The sequence below is a fragment of the Pipistrellus kuhlii genome, unplaced genomic scaffold (genome assembly GCF_014108245.1).
Source record: "Pipistrellus kuhlii isolate mPipKuh1 unplaced genomic scaffold, mPipKuh1.p scaffold_m20_p_31, whole genome shotgun sequence".
Taxonomy (NCBI): Eukaryota; Metazoa; Chordata; class Mammalia; order Chiroptera; family Vespertilionidae; genus Pipistrellus; species Pipistrellus kuhlii.
The window spans coordinates 789,385-803,839 of record NW_023425531.1 but is presented as its reverse complement, the minus strand read 5'-3'; the positions used below and the strand labels follow the sequence as shown (position 1 = coordinate 803,839).

The 14,455-nt window shown below is 39.0% G+C and overlaps 1 protein-coding gene across 1 annotated transcript in view; it reads right to left on the bottom strand.

Annotated features, from left to right (window-relative positions):
• LOC118731566 (phospholipid-transporting ATPase ABCA3) overlaps positions 1-14,455 on the bottom strand; it is a 246,857-nt gene that overhangs the window by 217,929 nt on the left and 14,473 nt on the right. Inside the window, exons 2-3 of the mRNA XM_045589342.1 lie at positions 13,883-13,951; positions 13,273-13,534 (exon numbers count right to left, since the gene is read on the bottom strand). Of these exons, the coding sequence (XP_045445298.1) occupies positions 13,273-13,534; positions 13,883-13,942 (322 nt within the window). The 5' untranslated portion in view covers positions 13,943-13,951. The remainder of the gene's footprint in view (positions 1-13,272; positions 13,535-13,882; positions 13,952-14,455) is intronic.

Sequence of the window (14,455 nt, the reverse complement as noted above, 5' to 3'; positions counted from 1 at the left end):
TTCCACTGTGTGAATGTCCCATAGTGAGGAGTGTTCCACCGTGTGAATGACCCACAGCGAGGAGTGTTCCACCGTGTGAATGTCCCACAGTGAGGAGTGTTCCACCGTGTGAATGTCCCACAGCGAGGAGTGTTCCACTGTTTGAATGTCCCATAGTGAGGAGTGTTCCACCGTGTGAATGACCCACAGCGAGGAGTGTTCCACCGTGTGAATGTCCCACAGTGAGGAGTGTTCCACCGTGTGAATGTCCCACAGCGAGGAGTGTTCCACTGTTTGAATGTCCCATAGTGAGGAGTGTTCCACTGTGTGAATGTCCCACAGCGAGGAGTGTTCCACTGTGTGAATGTCCCATAGCGAGGAGTGTTCCACTGTGTGAATGTCCCACAGCGAGGAGTGTTCCACTGTGTGTATATCCCACAGTGAGGAGTGTTACACTGTGTGTATGTCCCACAGTGAGGAGTGTTCCACTGTGTGAATGTCCCACAGCGAGGAGTGTTCCACCGTGTGAATGTCCCACAGTGAGGAGTGTTACACTGTGTGAATGACCCACAGTGAGGAGTGTTCCACTGTGTGAATGACCCACAGTGAGGAGTGTTCCACTGTGTGAATGTCCCACAGTGAGGAGTATTCCACCGTGTGAATGTCCCACAGCGAGGAGTGTTCCACCGTGTGAATGTCCCACAGTGAGGAGTGTTACACTGTGTGAATGACCCACAGTGAGGAGTGTTCCACTGTGTGAATGACCCACAGTGAGGAGTGTTCCACTGTGTGAATGACCCACAGTGAGGAGTGTTCCATCGTGTGAATGTCCCACAGCGAGGAGTGTTCCACCGTGTGAATGTCCCACAGTGAGGAGTGTTACACTGTGTGAATGACCCACAGTGAGGAGTGTTCCACTGTGTGAATGACCCACAGTGAGGAGTGTTCCACTGTGTGAATGACCCACAGTGAGGAGTGTTCCACTGTGTGAATGTCCCACAGTGAGGAGTGTTCCATCGTGTGAATGTCCCACAGAGAGGAGTGTTTCACAGTGTGAATGTCCCACAGCTGTTCCATCTGCTCATATCCTGGTGGGCACTGGGCTGTTTCCCGATCTTTGCTGCTCTGAAGAACCCTGTAATGAACACAGGGTGCATACATTCTTTCTGACTGGTGTTTCATTTTTCTTAGAATATATTTCCAAAAGTAGACTCACTGGATCACAAGGCAGTTCCATATTTAATTTTTTGAGAAAACTACATACTATTCTCCTCAGTGGCTTCATCAGCTGGCATGCCCACCAGCAGTGCATGAAGGTTGTCTTTTCTCCACATCCTTGTCAACACTTGTTTGTTGATTTGCTGATTATAGCCCTTTTGACAGGTAAGGTGACATCTCATTGAGTTTTTAAATTTGCATCTCTTTGATGATTAGTGATACTGAGTATCTTTTCATATGTCTATTGGGCATTTTATGTCTTCTTTGGAGAAGTGTCTATTCAGGTCCTTTGCCCATTTCTTAATTAGTTTTTCTTGTTGCTCAGTTTTATAAGTTCTTTATAAATTTTGGATATTAATCCCTTATCAGATGCATCAGTGACTTGTTTTCAGCTAGTCTTCAGCAAGTTGGTTATTCAGGCTCTATAACTTAATCATAATTCCAGTTTGGACCTGAGAGGAAGTGAGTATAGCTTCTACCTACTCCATCACCATTTTGGATCCTTATTTGCCACAATTATGTTTCAATATTTGAGCTCATCCATCAAGGAATTTAGCCTAAATCAAGTTTAACATAATTGAAATTCTTTTAATGTTACAATTGTAGTTCAAAGATATAACAATTAGGCCTTTAAATATCTGTATATAAGTTTGTGTACATTAAACATTTTCTTAGGAGTAAATACTTTTTTTTCTTAAATTATTGCAGATTTGGCCAGTAGGAGCCTGTAAACATGTTTTTGATGTGAAGAGGAAAACAAAGGCTTCAACAGCCTGATTCCAGGTGTGTCACCCAAGAATTGCCCTCTCACAATCCAGGACCCCTCAGAGCAGGGGTCTTTAAACTACAGCCCGTGGGCCACATGCGGCCCGCAGAGGAGTCTAATCCGGCCCGCCAGGTTTTTTGGGCAGTGAGCACAGCTGAGGTGTTACAGTAGGAATTAGTAGTTCATATAGTCCGGCCCTCCAGCTCTCTGAGGGACCGTGATCTGGCCCCCACTTTAAAAAGTTTGAGGACGCCTGCCTCAGAGGATGTTGGAGAGCCTGTTTCGCAGGCCGGGCTGAGAGACCCCACCAGTGTATAAATTCATGCACCAGGCCTCTAGTAATGTAAAATACTTGGAAATAACCAGCAAAAAATTTTAAAATTCTCACATAAGCACTTCCAATTCTAGCTATGATAGAGTAGCTTACATAAGATTAAACTTTCCCATTGCCTAAAAGTTGAACAAAATCTATAAAACTGCTTGAAATGCACAAGGTGAATTGCCCTGAAAGCAATTGCCAAATGTTGCTGATTTACTGAGTTGAAGAAAAAGAGGTGAGAGTTCAGGCTGCCAAAATGGATGGGACTCAAGAGGCAAAATTCCAAAGAGAAGAGAATAGCAGAGAAGTGAGGTGAAAATTCAGCATGTATTGGGTCGGCAACTAAGTAATTGCGGGTTTCACACATATATGGCTTCAGTTGAATTTTTAGGTTTGCAGATGTAGTACAAATGTAAAACACATTTTGTTATTTGATAGTTGGCTATTCAGCTGTTAATCAGTAAAAAAAAAGTTTTTTTATCTGTTTTGTAGTTTTAGTTTGGCGTTCGTTGAAAAATGGAAAATCAAAAGGAACATTTTCGTCATATTTTGCTTTTTTATTTCCGCAAAGGGAAAAACGCATCGCAAGCTCATAAAAAGTTATGTGCTGTTTATGGTGACGAAGCCTTAAAAGAACGGCAGTGTCAAAATTGGTTTGCCAAATTTCGTTCTGGTGATTTTTCACTCAAAGATGAAAAACGCTCTGGTCGTCCAGTTGAAGTTGATGACTCCCTAATCAAAGCAATAATCAATTTGGACTGTCACAGTACAACACGTGAGATTGCAGAGAAGCTTCATGTATCACATACATGCATTGAAAATCACTTAAAACAACTTGGCTATGTTCAAAAACTCGATACATGGGTTCCTCACGAACTGAAAGAATCACAGTTAACGCAACGCATTAGCAGCTGCGATTTGCTAAAGAAACGTAATGAAAATGATCCATTTTTAAAACGACTGATAACTGGCAATGAAAAATGGGTTGTTTACAACAATATCAAGCGGAAAAGATCGTGGAGCAGGCCAGGTGAACCAACTCAAACAACATCAAAAGCTGATATTCATCAAAAGAAGGTTTTGTTATCAGTTTGGTGGGATTACAAAGGAATTGTCTACTTTGAACTCTTACCACCCAACCGAACGATCAATTCTGATGTCTACATTGAACAACTAACGAAATTAAACAATGCAGTTGAAGAAAAGCGGCCCGAATTGACAAATCGAAAAGGCGTTGTATTCCATCATGACAATGCAAGGCCACACACATCTTTGGTCACTCGGCAAAAATTAATGGAGCTTGGTTGGGATGTTTTGCCACATCCACCATATAGTCCTGACCTTGCACCATCTGATTACTTTTTGTTTCGATCTTTACAAAACTCCTTGAATGGTAAAAATTTCAATAATGATGATGATGTCAAATCGTACCTGATTCAGTTTTTTGCTAATAAGAACCAGAAGTTTTTTGAACGTGGGATTATGATGCTGCCTGAAAGATGGGAAAAGGTCATTGATCAAAATGGGCAATACATTATAGAATAAAGTTATTTAGTTCCATGAAAAAATTGTCTTTGATTTTCTTTTAAAAATACGCAATTACTTAGTTGCCGACCCAATATATTCCCCTGAAATCAATGGCCAGCTCCAACCCTGGGCATGTACAGGGTAAGATTGCAAGAAACCAGCAGGTGGCAGTACACCATGCTGAGCAGTCATTGCAGCAGCTGGGCAATGCTCAAAGCAAGAACGGAGTTCACGCCTCACTAAGGTAGGCAGGCTTCATCCAGACTTCCAGCTACCCACTAGGCAGGCCACACCCTAGGAGCAATGACCACACCCTAGGAGAAGAGGTGTCCCTCAGGAGCAAAGAGAAAACTGAATAGAGCAGTCCTTACTGGAACTTAGGCCAGTCTTCACTAGAATCAAGTTGACAGCCCTCCAGAAGAAAACTTAAACCCTAAAAAGCCTCTAATACTTTTGACCCACAATTTCTGTCATTAAAATATAAGATATATAGGAAGATAAGAGGGGGAGAGGGAATGGGAGACATCTGTAATACTGTCAACAATAAAATAAAAAATGTTCATAAATAAAGTAAAATAAATACATATAAGATCCTATCTAATAAAGAGGAAATATGCAAATTGACTCTCACTCCATCACAAAGATGGCAGTGTCCATAAGCCACAAGATGGTGGTGCCCAGTCCCCTCAGGCCTGCTGGAGTCCCCCAGTCCTTTCAGTCCAGCCAGGGGTTGCAGGAACATGGTTTGGCCAGACCTTCCTCAGCCCCCCAGCTGCCCAGGGGCAGCCCAGGGTGCTGGCAAGCCTCAGAAGGCAGCTGCACAGCCGCCCAAGCCACCCAATGCTCAGGTAACCAGGACCGGTCCAGGCTTGTGCTGCCGGCAGTGGCAGCAGCAGAGGTGTGATGAGGGCATCGCCTTCCCCTGATCCTCCCACTCCTGAGGGCTCCTGGACTGTGAGACGGGGTAGGCTTGGCTGAGGCTCCCCCCTCCAGTGCATGAATTTTCATGCACCAGGCCTCTAGCATGTTATAAAACAGGACTCAATGACTTAAGAGGAAAAAAAATGTACACAAGTAATCCAGATATCAGAACGTTTTGGTAGGGATTCTAAAGTTACTATAGTTAATAAATTAAAAATAAAATATTTTTTAGAGAGAAATGGAAAATTTCAGCATTGAGAAATATTTTTAAAGCAATTCAACAGAAAGATTCCATGACCTCATAATTTCAAAATATATAAGCAAAAAAGGAAAGGAAATTTTAATATTATTTTAATATGTATAACCTTTTAAGTATTAATGATACCTCGTTGAAAATGTAATACCCTCCTCAGCACTAATGGAATAAATAGGTAAAAAATAGTGAGAACACAGGAAGTTTGGACAGCGTGATGATTAACCAACTTGAACTAGGTGACATTCATAGGACACCACAAGCAAATGCTGCAGAACACAGTGTTACATATGCACATGGGCCATTTATCAAAATACTCTATAAACTAGCCATAAACAACTCTCTAAATTTCAAACTGACATTATAAAGTGTATGCTCTTATTCAAGGAAATTAAAATAAAAGCAACAATAGAAGGATAACAACTAATCCCCAGATGTGTGGAAATTAAATAATATACTTCTAAAAAATCCCATGTATCAAAGAAGGAATCAGAAAGGGAATTTCAGAATATTTTGGGTTAACCCAGAGTAGCCTGTAAGAGACCAAATTTATTAGAGTATTTGTGGTGTATATTTGCATTCTTCAGCTTCAATGGTATTTTTTTTAATAAAAAATGTTTTGAGATGTCACCTACTCTCAAGGACTCTCAAATCCATTGAGAAACAAACAAACAACAACAAAAAAGATTGAAAAAAAATGTGCTGCTGAATAAAGGGTGGGGCACTGGAGAGATGCCCATCAAACTTGTGGTGATTTTTATTTCTGGGAGGTGGAGGAGAGAAACTGAGTTAAGAATGTGAGGGTAGCTTCCTGGAAGATGGGAGCAAGGTAAACAGTGCTGCAACTGGGGATCTTATCTGAGACCTGAAAAAACCACAACTGTGGGGGCCCCAACCGGTGCAGACACGCGGATTCCACAGAAAGGCTGGATTTTGCCAGGGATAACGTGGGGTGTCTGTGTCCCAACAGCGAAAGCGGCAGCCGCAGAAGCTGCGGCCACTGTGGCAGCAGAGGCAAAAGTGCGCAAATCTGCGTCCACAGAAGCCCCCCGCTGTTGGGGCCGGCGTGATTGGAGAGAGTGGACGGGGGTCCCCAAGGTTGCTAATAGTGGGGTTCTCTAGGGAGCAACCCATTCTGATCCCACACGGAGGGAGAACATAGGAGTTGGAAAGCAGTCTGTTTGTAAGTGCGCGGAGACTTGCCAATCGCGCACCTGGGTTGGTTCCCCTGCAACACTTTGCTTCTGATTACAAAGGAGAGATCACCCAGATTGGCTGACCCTAAGAGACAGCACAGGGAATCTGCTTTTCTGGAAACTGAGAAGCAGAAAAGGGAGAAATCATCCAGGATTCAGCTCCCAGGCAAAAAAACAAAACAAAACAAAACAAACAAACAAAACAAAACAAAACAAAACAAAACGGTATTGAGTGTCATAGAAAAAGAAGGCTAGAGCAGCCAAAAAGATGGGGACATCAATCCAGAAACACTGCCATCTAGGGGCTGGAGTACAAACTGACTGTGTATTAATATATTACTATTTTTATTTGATCAAAAACCAAGAAACTAAGGAATCGCCACCTTACAACACAGAGGTGCAGCAGAACGCAGGGAACTGCAATACTGTCTGTACTGAGAAACAGGCGTGCCAAACAGAATAACAGAAGAAGTGAATGGCCTTCACAACTGCACACTTTTTTTGCTAAATTTTTTATTTTTTATTTTCATTTATTTGCATCTTTTACTTAAGAAACAAATTTTTTCCTTTTCTCCTCACTTGATTTTAACTTTTTATTTATTACATTTTTCAATTAACATTATTACTACTGCTACTTTAATTTTTTTTAAGTGTCATTTTATTTTCTCTGTATTTTACATTGGAATTAGTGTTCTTAATTTTATTTTCATTTCTCCTTTGACATTGTTTAACCCTGTCTCAAAACAACCCTTACACCATCACTCTCTTTCTAACCTTCCCCCTTTTGCTATCCTGTTTATCTTAACCCTTTCCGGCTTTAGATTTTCCCTACTCTTTCTGTCTCCCACCTGCTAAAATTTCTAACCAACTTATATATATAATTTCTAATCCCCTGTGCCAAGTGCATACACACCCCTCTCTGAGCTGTATTAACTAGCAAAAAATAAAATAAAATTGTTTTCCTCACTGTCCTTTTCATGCTGTTTGGGGGAATGTTGAATATATTGTATTTTTATGCTTTTTAGTGAGAGTATTTTGCTTATTCCTTTGTTGTTGCTGTTGCTTGGTATTTTCTTATTTGATTTCTTTTTGTTTATTTTTTTTTTACTTCGGTTTTCCCTTTCCCTTAGGGGGTGTTGTATTATTCTCCAGGTACTGCTGCCAGCATTTTCTGGGGTTAGTGGTTGTTCTATTGAAATTCTTTCCTCATATATATATATGTTATTGCCCTTTTATCTCTTAGTCTCTTCTCTCTCTCTCTCTCTCTCTCTCTCTCTCTCTCTCTCTCTCTCTCTTTCTCTCTCTCTCTTTTCTTGTCCCTGTTTCCCAATTTCATTTTGACGCTCCTTTTATATATTTTTTTCCTATCTTTTTCTTTTGCTCCCTCCCTCTTCTCTTTTTACTCTTCCTCTTTCTCTCCTATCCCCTAATTTGCCTTTCCCTAGTTGTCACCTTTATTAGAGGTTATTAATATCACAAATACATTTCTGTTCAGTGCTTTGTGTGTTGTACCTGGTTGTGTTGTATTTTGTGCCTTTAAATCAACACAGGAGAGAGAGATCTACATAACCAGACATCTGGAAAAGAGACACCATGGGGAGACAAAGAAATAGCACAAAAATGAAAGAAAAGCAGGCATCATAAGAAAAGGAAGTAAACGAGTTAGAGGCAAGCAATTTACCAGAGTAAGAATTCAGAGTAATGATCATAAGATGGCTAAAAAGAACGGAAGACAAATTTGACAATATGAGTAAGACCCAAGAAGAAATGAAGATGAATCAAGAAGAAATGGAAAATGACATCGCTACTGTTAAGAACTCAATAGAAAGCATCAAGAGCAGAATAGAAGAAGCAGAGGACCGTATCAGTGAAATAGAAAACAAGATGGAAAAAAATACCCAATTAGAGCAGCTTCTAGAAAAAAAATTAAAAAGCAGGAGGAGAGCCTAAGAGAACTTTGGGACAATACAAAACAAAACAATATTAGAATGATAGGGGTTCCAGAAGGAAAGGAAACTGAGGAAGACATGGAAAACGCATTTCAAGAAATAATGACAGACAACTTTCCTGACATAGAGAAGAAAAAACCCCACACAAATCCAAGATGCTCTCAGAGTCCCAAGCAAAATGAATCCCAAAAGACCAACACCAAGGCAACAACAAGGCATATTATAATTAAATTGGCAAATAACAATGACAAAGTAAGAATCTTAAAAGCAGCCGGAGAGAGAAAGAAAGTTACACATAAAGGAACCCCCATCAGACTAGCAACTGATTTCTCAACAGAAACCCATCAGGCCAGAAGAGAATGGCATGAAATATACAAAGTCATGCAAAAGAAGGGTCTGAATCCAAGAATACTGTACCCAGCAAGGATATCAATCAAAATTGAAGGTGAAATCAGGAGCTTCACAGACAAAAAAAGATTAAAGGAATTTATCTCCACCAAACCAGCAATGCAAGAAATGCTAAAGGGTCTACTGTAAAAATAAAGAAATAGGAAGTGAAGAAGGAACACAGGGGTATAGAATAAAAATGGCGTCAAATGAGTACCTATCAATAATAACTTTAAATGTAAATGGACTAAATGCTCCAATCAAAAGACATAGAGTAACAGATTGGATAAGAAAATAAGACCCATATATCTGTTGTCTATAAGAAACCCACTTCAGAAAAAAAGACACACACAGACTGAGGGTGAAGGGATGGAAAAAGGTTTTCCAGGAGAACGGAAATGAAAAAAAAGCTGGGGTAGCAATACTTATATCTGACAAATTAGACCTCAAAGTGAAGGACATAACAAGAGATAATGAAGGCCACTTCATAATACTAAAGGGAGCAATCCAACAAGAAGAAATAACCCTGGTAAACATATATGCACTCAATACAGGAGCACCCAAATACATAAAAAAAACTGCTGGAGGACATTAAGGGAGAGATTAATAGCAATACAATCATAGTAGGAGATTTTAATACCCCACTGTCACCTTTGACAAATCATCTAAACAAAAAATCAGCAAAGAAATATCAATCCTAAATGACGCACTAGACGAGATTGAATTAATCTTCAGAACATTCCCCCATAAAGCCACAGAATATACATTCTTCTCAAGTGCACATGGGTCATTTTCAAAGATAGACCACATGTTGGGACATAGGCAAAGTCTCTTCAAATTCAAGAAGATAGAAATCATATCAAGCATCTTCTCAGATCATAGTGGCATAAAACTGGAATTTAACTACAATAAAAATAATCCAAAGAAATCAAACACATGGAGATTAAACAGCATGCTATTAAACAAGGACTGGGTTACCAGAGAAATCAAGGAAGAAATTAAAAACATCCTGGCAACAAATGACAATGAAAACACAACAATCCAAAATCTATGGGACACAGCAAAAGCAGTTTTGAGAGGGAAGTTCATATCTCTACAAGCCTATTGCAAAAAAAAAAAAAAAAAAAAAAAAAAAAAAAAAAAACACACAAAGAAAAAATGGTAACAAATTATATAATTCTACAACTGAAAGAGTTAGAAAAAAAGCAACAAGAAAAGCCCAGTGTAAGCAGAAGGAAGAAATAATAAAAATCAGAGCCGAGATAAATGACATAGAGACGAAAAAAAAACAACATATAAGATCAACAAAACCAAGAGCTGGTTCTTTGAAAGCATAAACAAGATTGATGAACCTCTAGCCAGGCTGACCAAGAAACAAAGAGAGAGGACCCAAATAAACAAAATCAGAAACAAAAGAAGTGAAATAACAATAGACCCCTCCGAAATGCAAAGGATTGTAACAAAATACTATGAACAACTCTATTCTAACAAACTGAACAACCTGGAGGAAATGGACATATTCCTAGAAAAATACAGCCTTCTAAAACTCAATCAGGAAGAATCTGAAAACCTCAATAGACCAGTGACTTGGGAAGTAATTGAAACAGTCATCAAAAAGCTTCCAGCAAACAAAAGCCAAGGGCCAGATGGTTTCACAGGAGAGTTTTACCAAACATTCAAGGAAGAACTAAAACCTATCCTCCTCAGACTATTCCAAAAAATTCAAGAGGAAGGAACACTTCCAAACTCCTTCTATGAAGCCAGCATCACCCTAATACCAAAACCAGATAAAGACAACTCAATGAAAGAAAATTACAGGCCAATATCCCTTATGAACTTAGATGCCAAAATCCTCAACAAAATTCTAGCAAATTGGCTCCAGCAGAACATCAGAAAGATTATACACCATGACCATGTAGGATTTATTCAGGGAATGCAAGGATGGTACAATATCCGCAAATCAATAAATGTGATACATCACATAAACAAATTGAAAGATAAAAATCATATAGTCATATCAATTGATGCAGAAAAAGCATTTGATAAAATCCAACACCCTTTCCTGATAAAATTTCTCAACAATGTGGGAGTACAGGGAACATACCTCAACATAATAAAAGCTATATATGATAAACCCACAGCCAACATCATACTCAATGGGCAAAAACTAAAACCATTCCCTCTAAGAACAGGAACAAGACAGGGATGCCCACTCTCGCCACTCTTGTTTGACATAGTACTGGAAGTACTTGCCATTGCAATTAGACAAGAGGAGGAAATAAAAGGCATCCAAAATGGAAAAGAAGTAGTAAAGTCATCCTTATTAGCAGATGACATGATATTGTACATAAAAAACACAAAAGACTCCATCAAAAAACTAATAGACTTAATAAATGAATTTGGCAATGTAGCAGGGTACAAAATTAATGCCAAGAAATCTATGGTATTTCTATACACCAACAGTGAACCTACAGAAACAGAGACTAAAAAAGCAATTCCATTTACCATCGCACCAAAAAAACTAAGATACCTAGGAATAAACTTAACTAAGGAGGTAAACGACCTATACGCAGAAAATTACACGACACTGAAAAGAAAAGATAGAGGAAGATATAAACGGATAGAAGAACATACCATGTTCATAGATTGGTAGAATCAACATCATCAAATTGTCCATACTTCCAAAGCAATTTATAGGTTCAATGCAATCCCTATTAAAATACCAATGGCATACTTCACAGACCTAGACAAAATTCTCCAAAAATTCATTTGGAACAACAAAAGACCTCAAATAGCCACAACAATCCTGAGAAAGAAGAGTAAAGTAGGAGGGATCTCAATACCAGATTTCAAGCTGTTTTACAAAGCCACTGTTCTCAAAACATCCTGGTACTGGAACAATAACAGATATATATATATATATATATATATATATATATATATATATATATATCAATGTAATAGAAGAGAGAATCCAGATATCAACCCAAATCACTATGGTCAATTAATATTTGACAAAGGAGACACGAACATACAATGGAGTCAAGACAGTCTCTTCAATAAATGATCTTGGGAAAATTGGACAGACACATGCAAAAGAATGAAACTAGATCACCAACTTACACCATACACAAAAATAAACTCAAAATGGATACAGGACTTTAACATAAGATGGAAAACCATAAAAGTACTAGAGGCATCCACAGGCAGCAAAACCTCAGACATATTCCAAAAGAACTTCTTCACTGACACTGCCCCTAGGGTAATGGAAGCTAAAGAGAAAATAAACAAATGGGATTACATCAAAATAAAAAGCTTTTTTTACAGCAAAAGAAACCATCAATAAAACAACAAGAAAGCCCAATGTATGGGAGAACATATTTGCAAATGTTATCACTGATAAAGGTTTAACCTCCAACATCTACACACAGCTTATACAACTTAATAAAAGGAAGGTAAATGAGCCAATTAAAAAATGGGCAATGGACCTAAATAGAATTTTCTCAAAAGAAGACAGAAGGAAGGCCAAGAGGCACATGAAAACATGCTCAAAGTCACCAATTATCAGAGAGATGCAAATCAAAACAGCAATGCGGTACCATCTCACACCTGTCAGAATGGCCAACATCAACAAATCAACGAACGACAAGTGTTGGCGAGGTTGCAGAGAAAAAGGAACCCTCGTGCACTTCTGGTGGGAATGCAGATTGGTACAACCACTATGGATAACAGTATGGAGTTTCCTCAAGAAACTGAAAATGGAACTCCCATTTGACCCAGTAATCCCACTCCTAGGAATACATCCCAAGAAACTAGAAACACCAATCAGAAAGGATATATGCAGCCCTATGTTCATAGCAGCACAATCTACAATAACTAAGATTTGGAAACAGCCTAGGTGCCCGTCAGCAGATGATTGGATCAAAAAACTATGGTATCTCTACACAATGGAATATTATGCTTCCACAAAAAAGAAGGAATTCTCATCATTTGCAGCAACCTGGATGGAACTGGAGAACATGCTGAGTGAAATAAGCCAGTCAATGAAAAAGAAACACCACATGACCTCACTCATTTATGGATAATAAAGATCATTATAAACTGAAGAACCAAAAGATAGATATAGAGACAATAAAGCAACAAGCAGACTGTCAAATTACAGTGGGAAGGGGGGAGATCTGGGAGAGATAAGAGATCAACAGATTAAAAAAAAAAGAAAAAGAAAAAGAAAAAGAAAAAAAGAATGTGAGGATAAGTGAAGAATGGGGATCTTTTATAATAATTCTATTATAAATAGTCAGTCTTCTATATAGCATTTCTCTGTGACCCAGGCAATATAACTGACAACTTTGTATGGTTCCAGGAGGAGGACTGCTGCTCATGCTGTCCCTTTGACACACCATCATGCATCCCGGAGTTATACTTCCCAGGGCTTAAACCACACAACTAGAAACAAGGAAGACTGAGTATCACAGGATTAGACAATAATCTAGAATAAAATAAATTGATCATCTAGTTTTTAAATACTACTATTTGCTTTGAGATCTAGGAAACTATATTTTTATCCGAAAATTTAACTCTCAAGTTTAACCAAGCCATGTTATTATACTTAGGAGATTATTACCTGGTTATGATGACATCCTACAATGTTTTACTTGGAAGATTATGCCCAGTGAAAAGGTTGCAAGTGTGTCTTCACTGAAACAATTTAATAATGCTTCACACACCCCCTCACCCAGAAAACCTTAATTTCTAACCTTTAAAATTGTACTGCAAATCTCTTTTCACAGTTTCAACGATATCCTTCACCACAACACTTTTGGAAGGTACAAAAGCCATTTCCCACATCTTAGAAGGGACTTCTTTGATGTATGCAGGCAAATTTTGATCAACAGGCTGCTGAGAGTAATTGAAGGGCCCACTCTTCCTGACAGGCGCCATCCTGCGCATTACCAGAAGTATGCCCACAAGCAGGACCACCAGGAAGAGCTCGGCAACCAGAGCACAGCACTGCCGGCGCTGCGAGAGGAAAAAAGACTGTTAGCGGAAGAGCATACTAACTTTGCAAATGACCGGCTATTTGGTATTAACAGCCTCTTCGTAAAAGAAGATACAGATGGCGGTGGGGAGGGGAGGAGAGACTAATTATACGAGTACACTGGCAGCAGTTTCCTGGACTGTCTTTTTCTCTCCTCCTATGAGTCATTCAGCTGTTCTTTCACTCTCTGAGGACCCCACTTATGTGCAAGAGATAACCCCACTCCAGAAGCTGCCACAGTATGAATGAAAGGCAGTGACTGGACTGTCAGATTATTCCCAAGACCATCTCTTAGATGTTGCAATAATCCTATAAATATCTCAACTTACCTTTAAAATAAAATTCTTCCACAGAAGAGCCATAAGTTTGTTCAACCTCGGTGAATCCATTCTTCAACTCTAAGGAAGAAGTAAATGTTTTTTTAAAAAAATAAGATTCTATAAAAAAGGTAAATTTTAGACAATTTAAATTTGAAATACTTAATTTTCTCATCAGTCTTAAAGAATGACAACAGAAACAAAAAACATTTGAAATATTCGAGAAGTTGTTTCTCCTTACATTTTTAATTTACTGAGCATCCGCTGAGCTTCTAAAAATGTACAAGAAATGGTCAGTGAGTTACTGATGCAAGTTTCCAGTTCTCAGGAAAATACTAATTCAGAAACAATACTGAACAAATCATCGCCATCAGCAAAAAGCAAATTAAAAGCAAACATAAAATAATATCCCACCTGTAAGCCCAACATGCCACTCAACAATTTGTGAGATTTCAAATTGGATCCAGGAGGAGACAAAATGGTGAAAGACTAGATGGACAGGTTCTGAGCCTTGTCCCGAAGCAGAGAGAGCAGCTGAGGGTCACGCTGGGAGTGTTTATTAGCAAGCTAAGAGACAGGCGAACT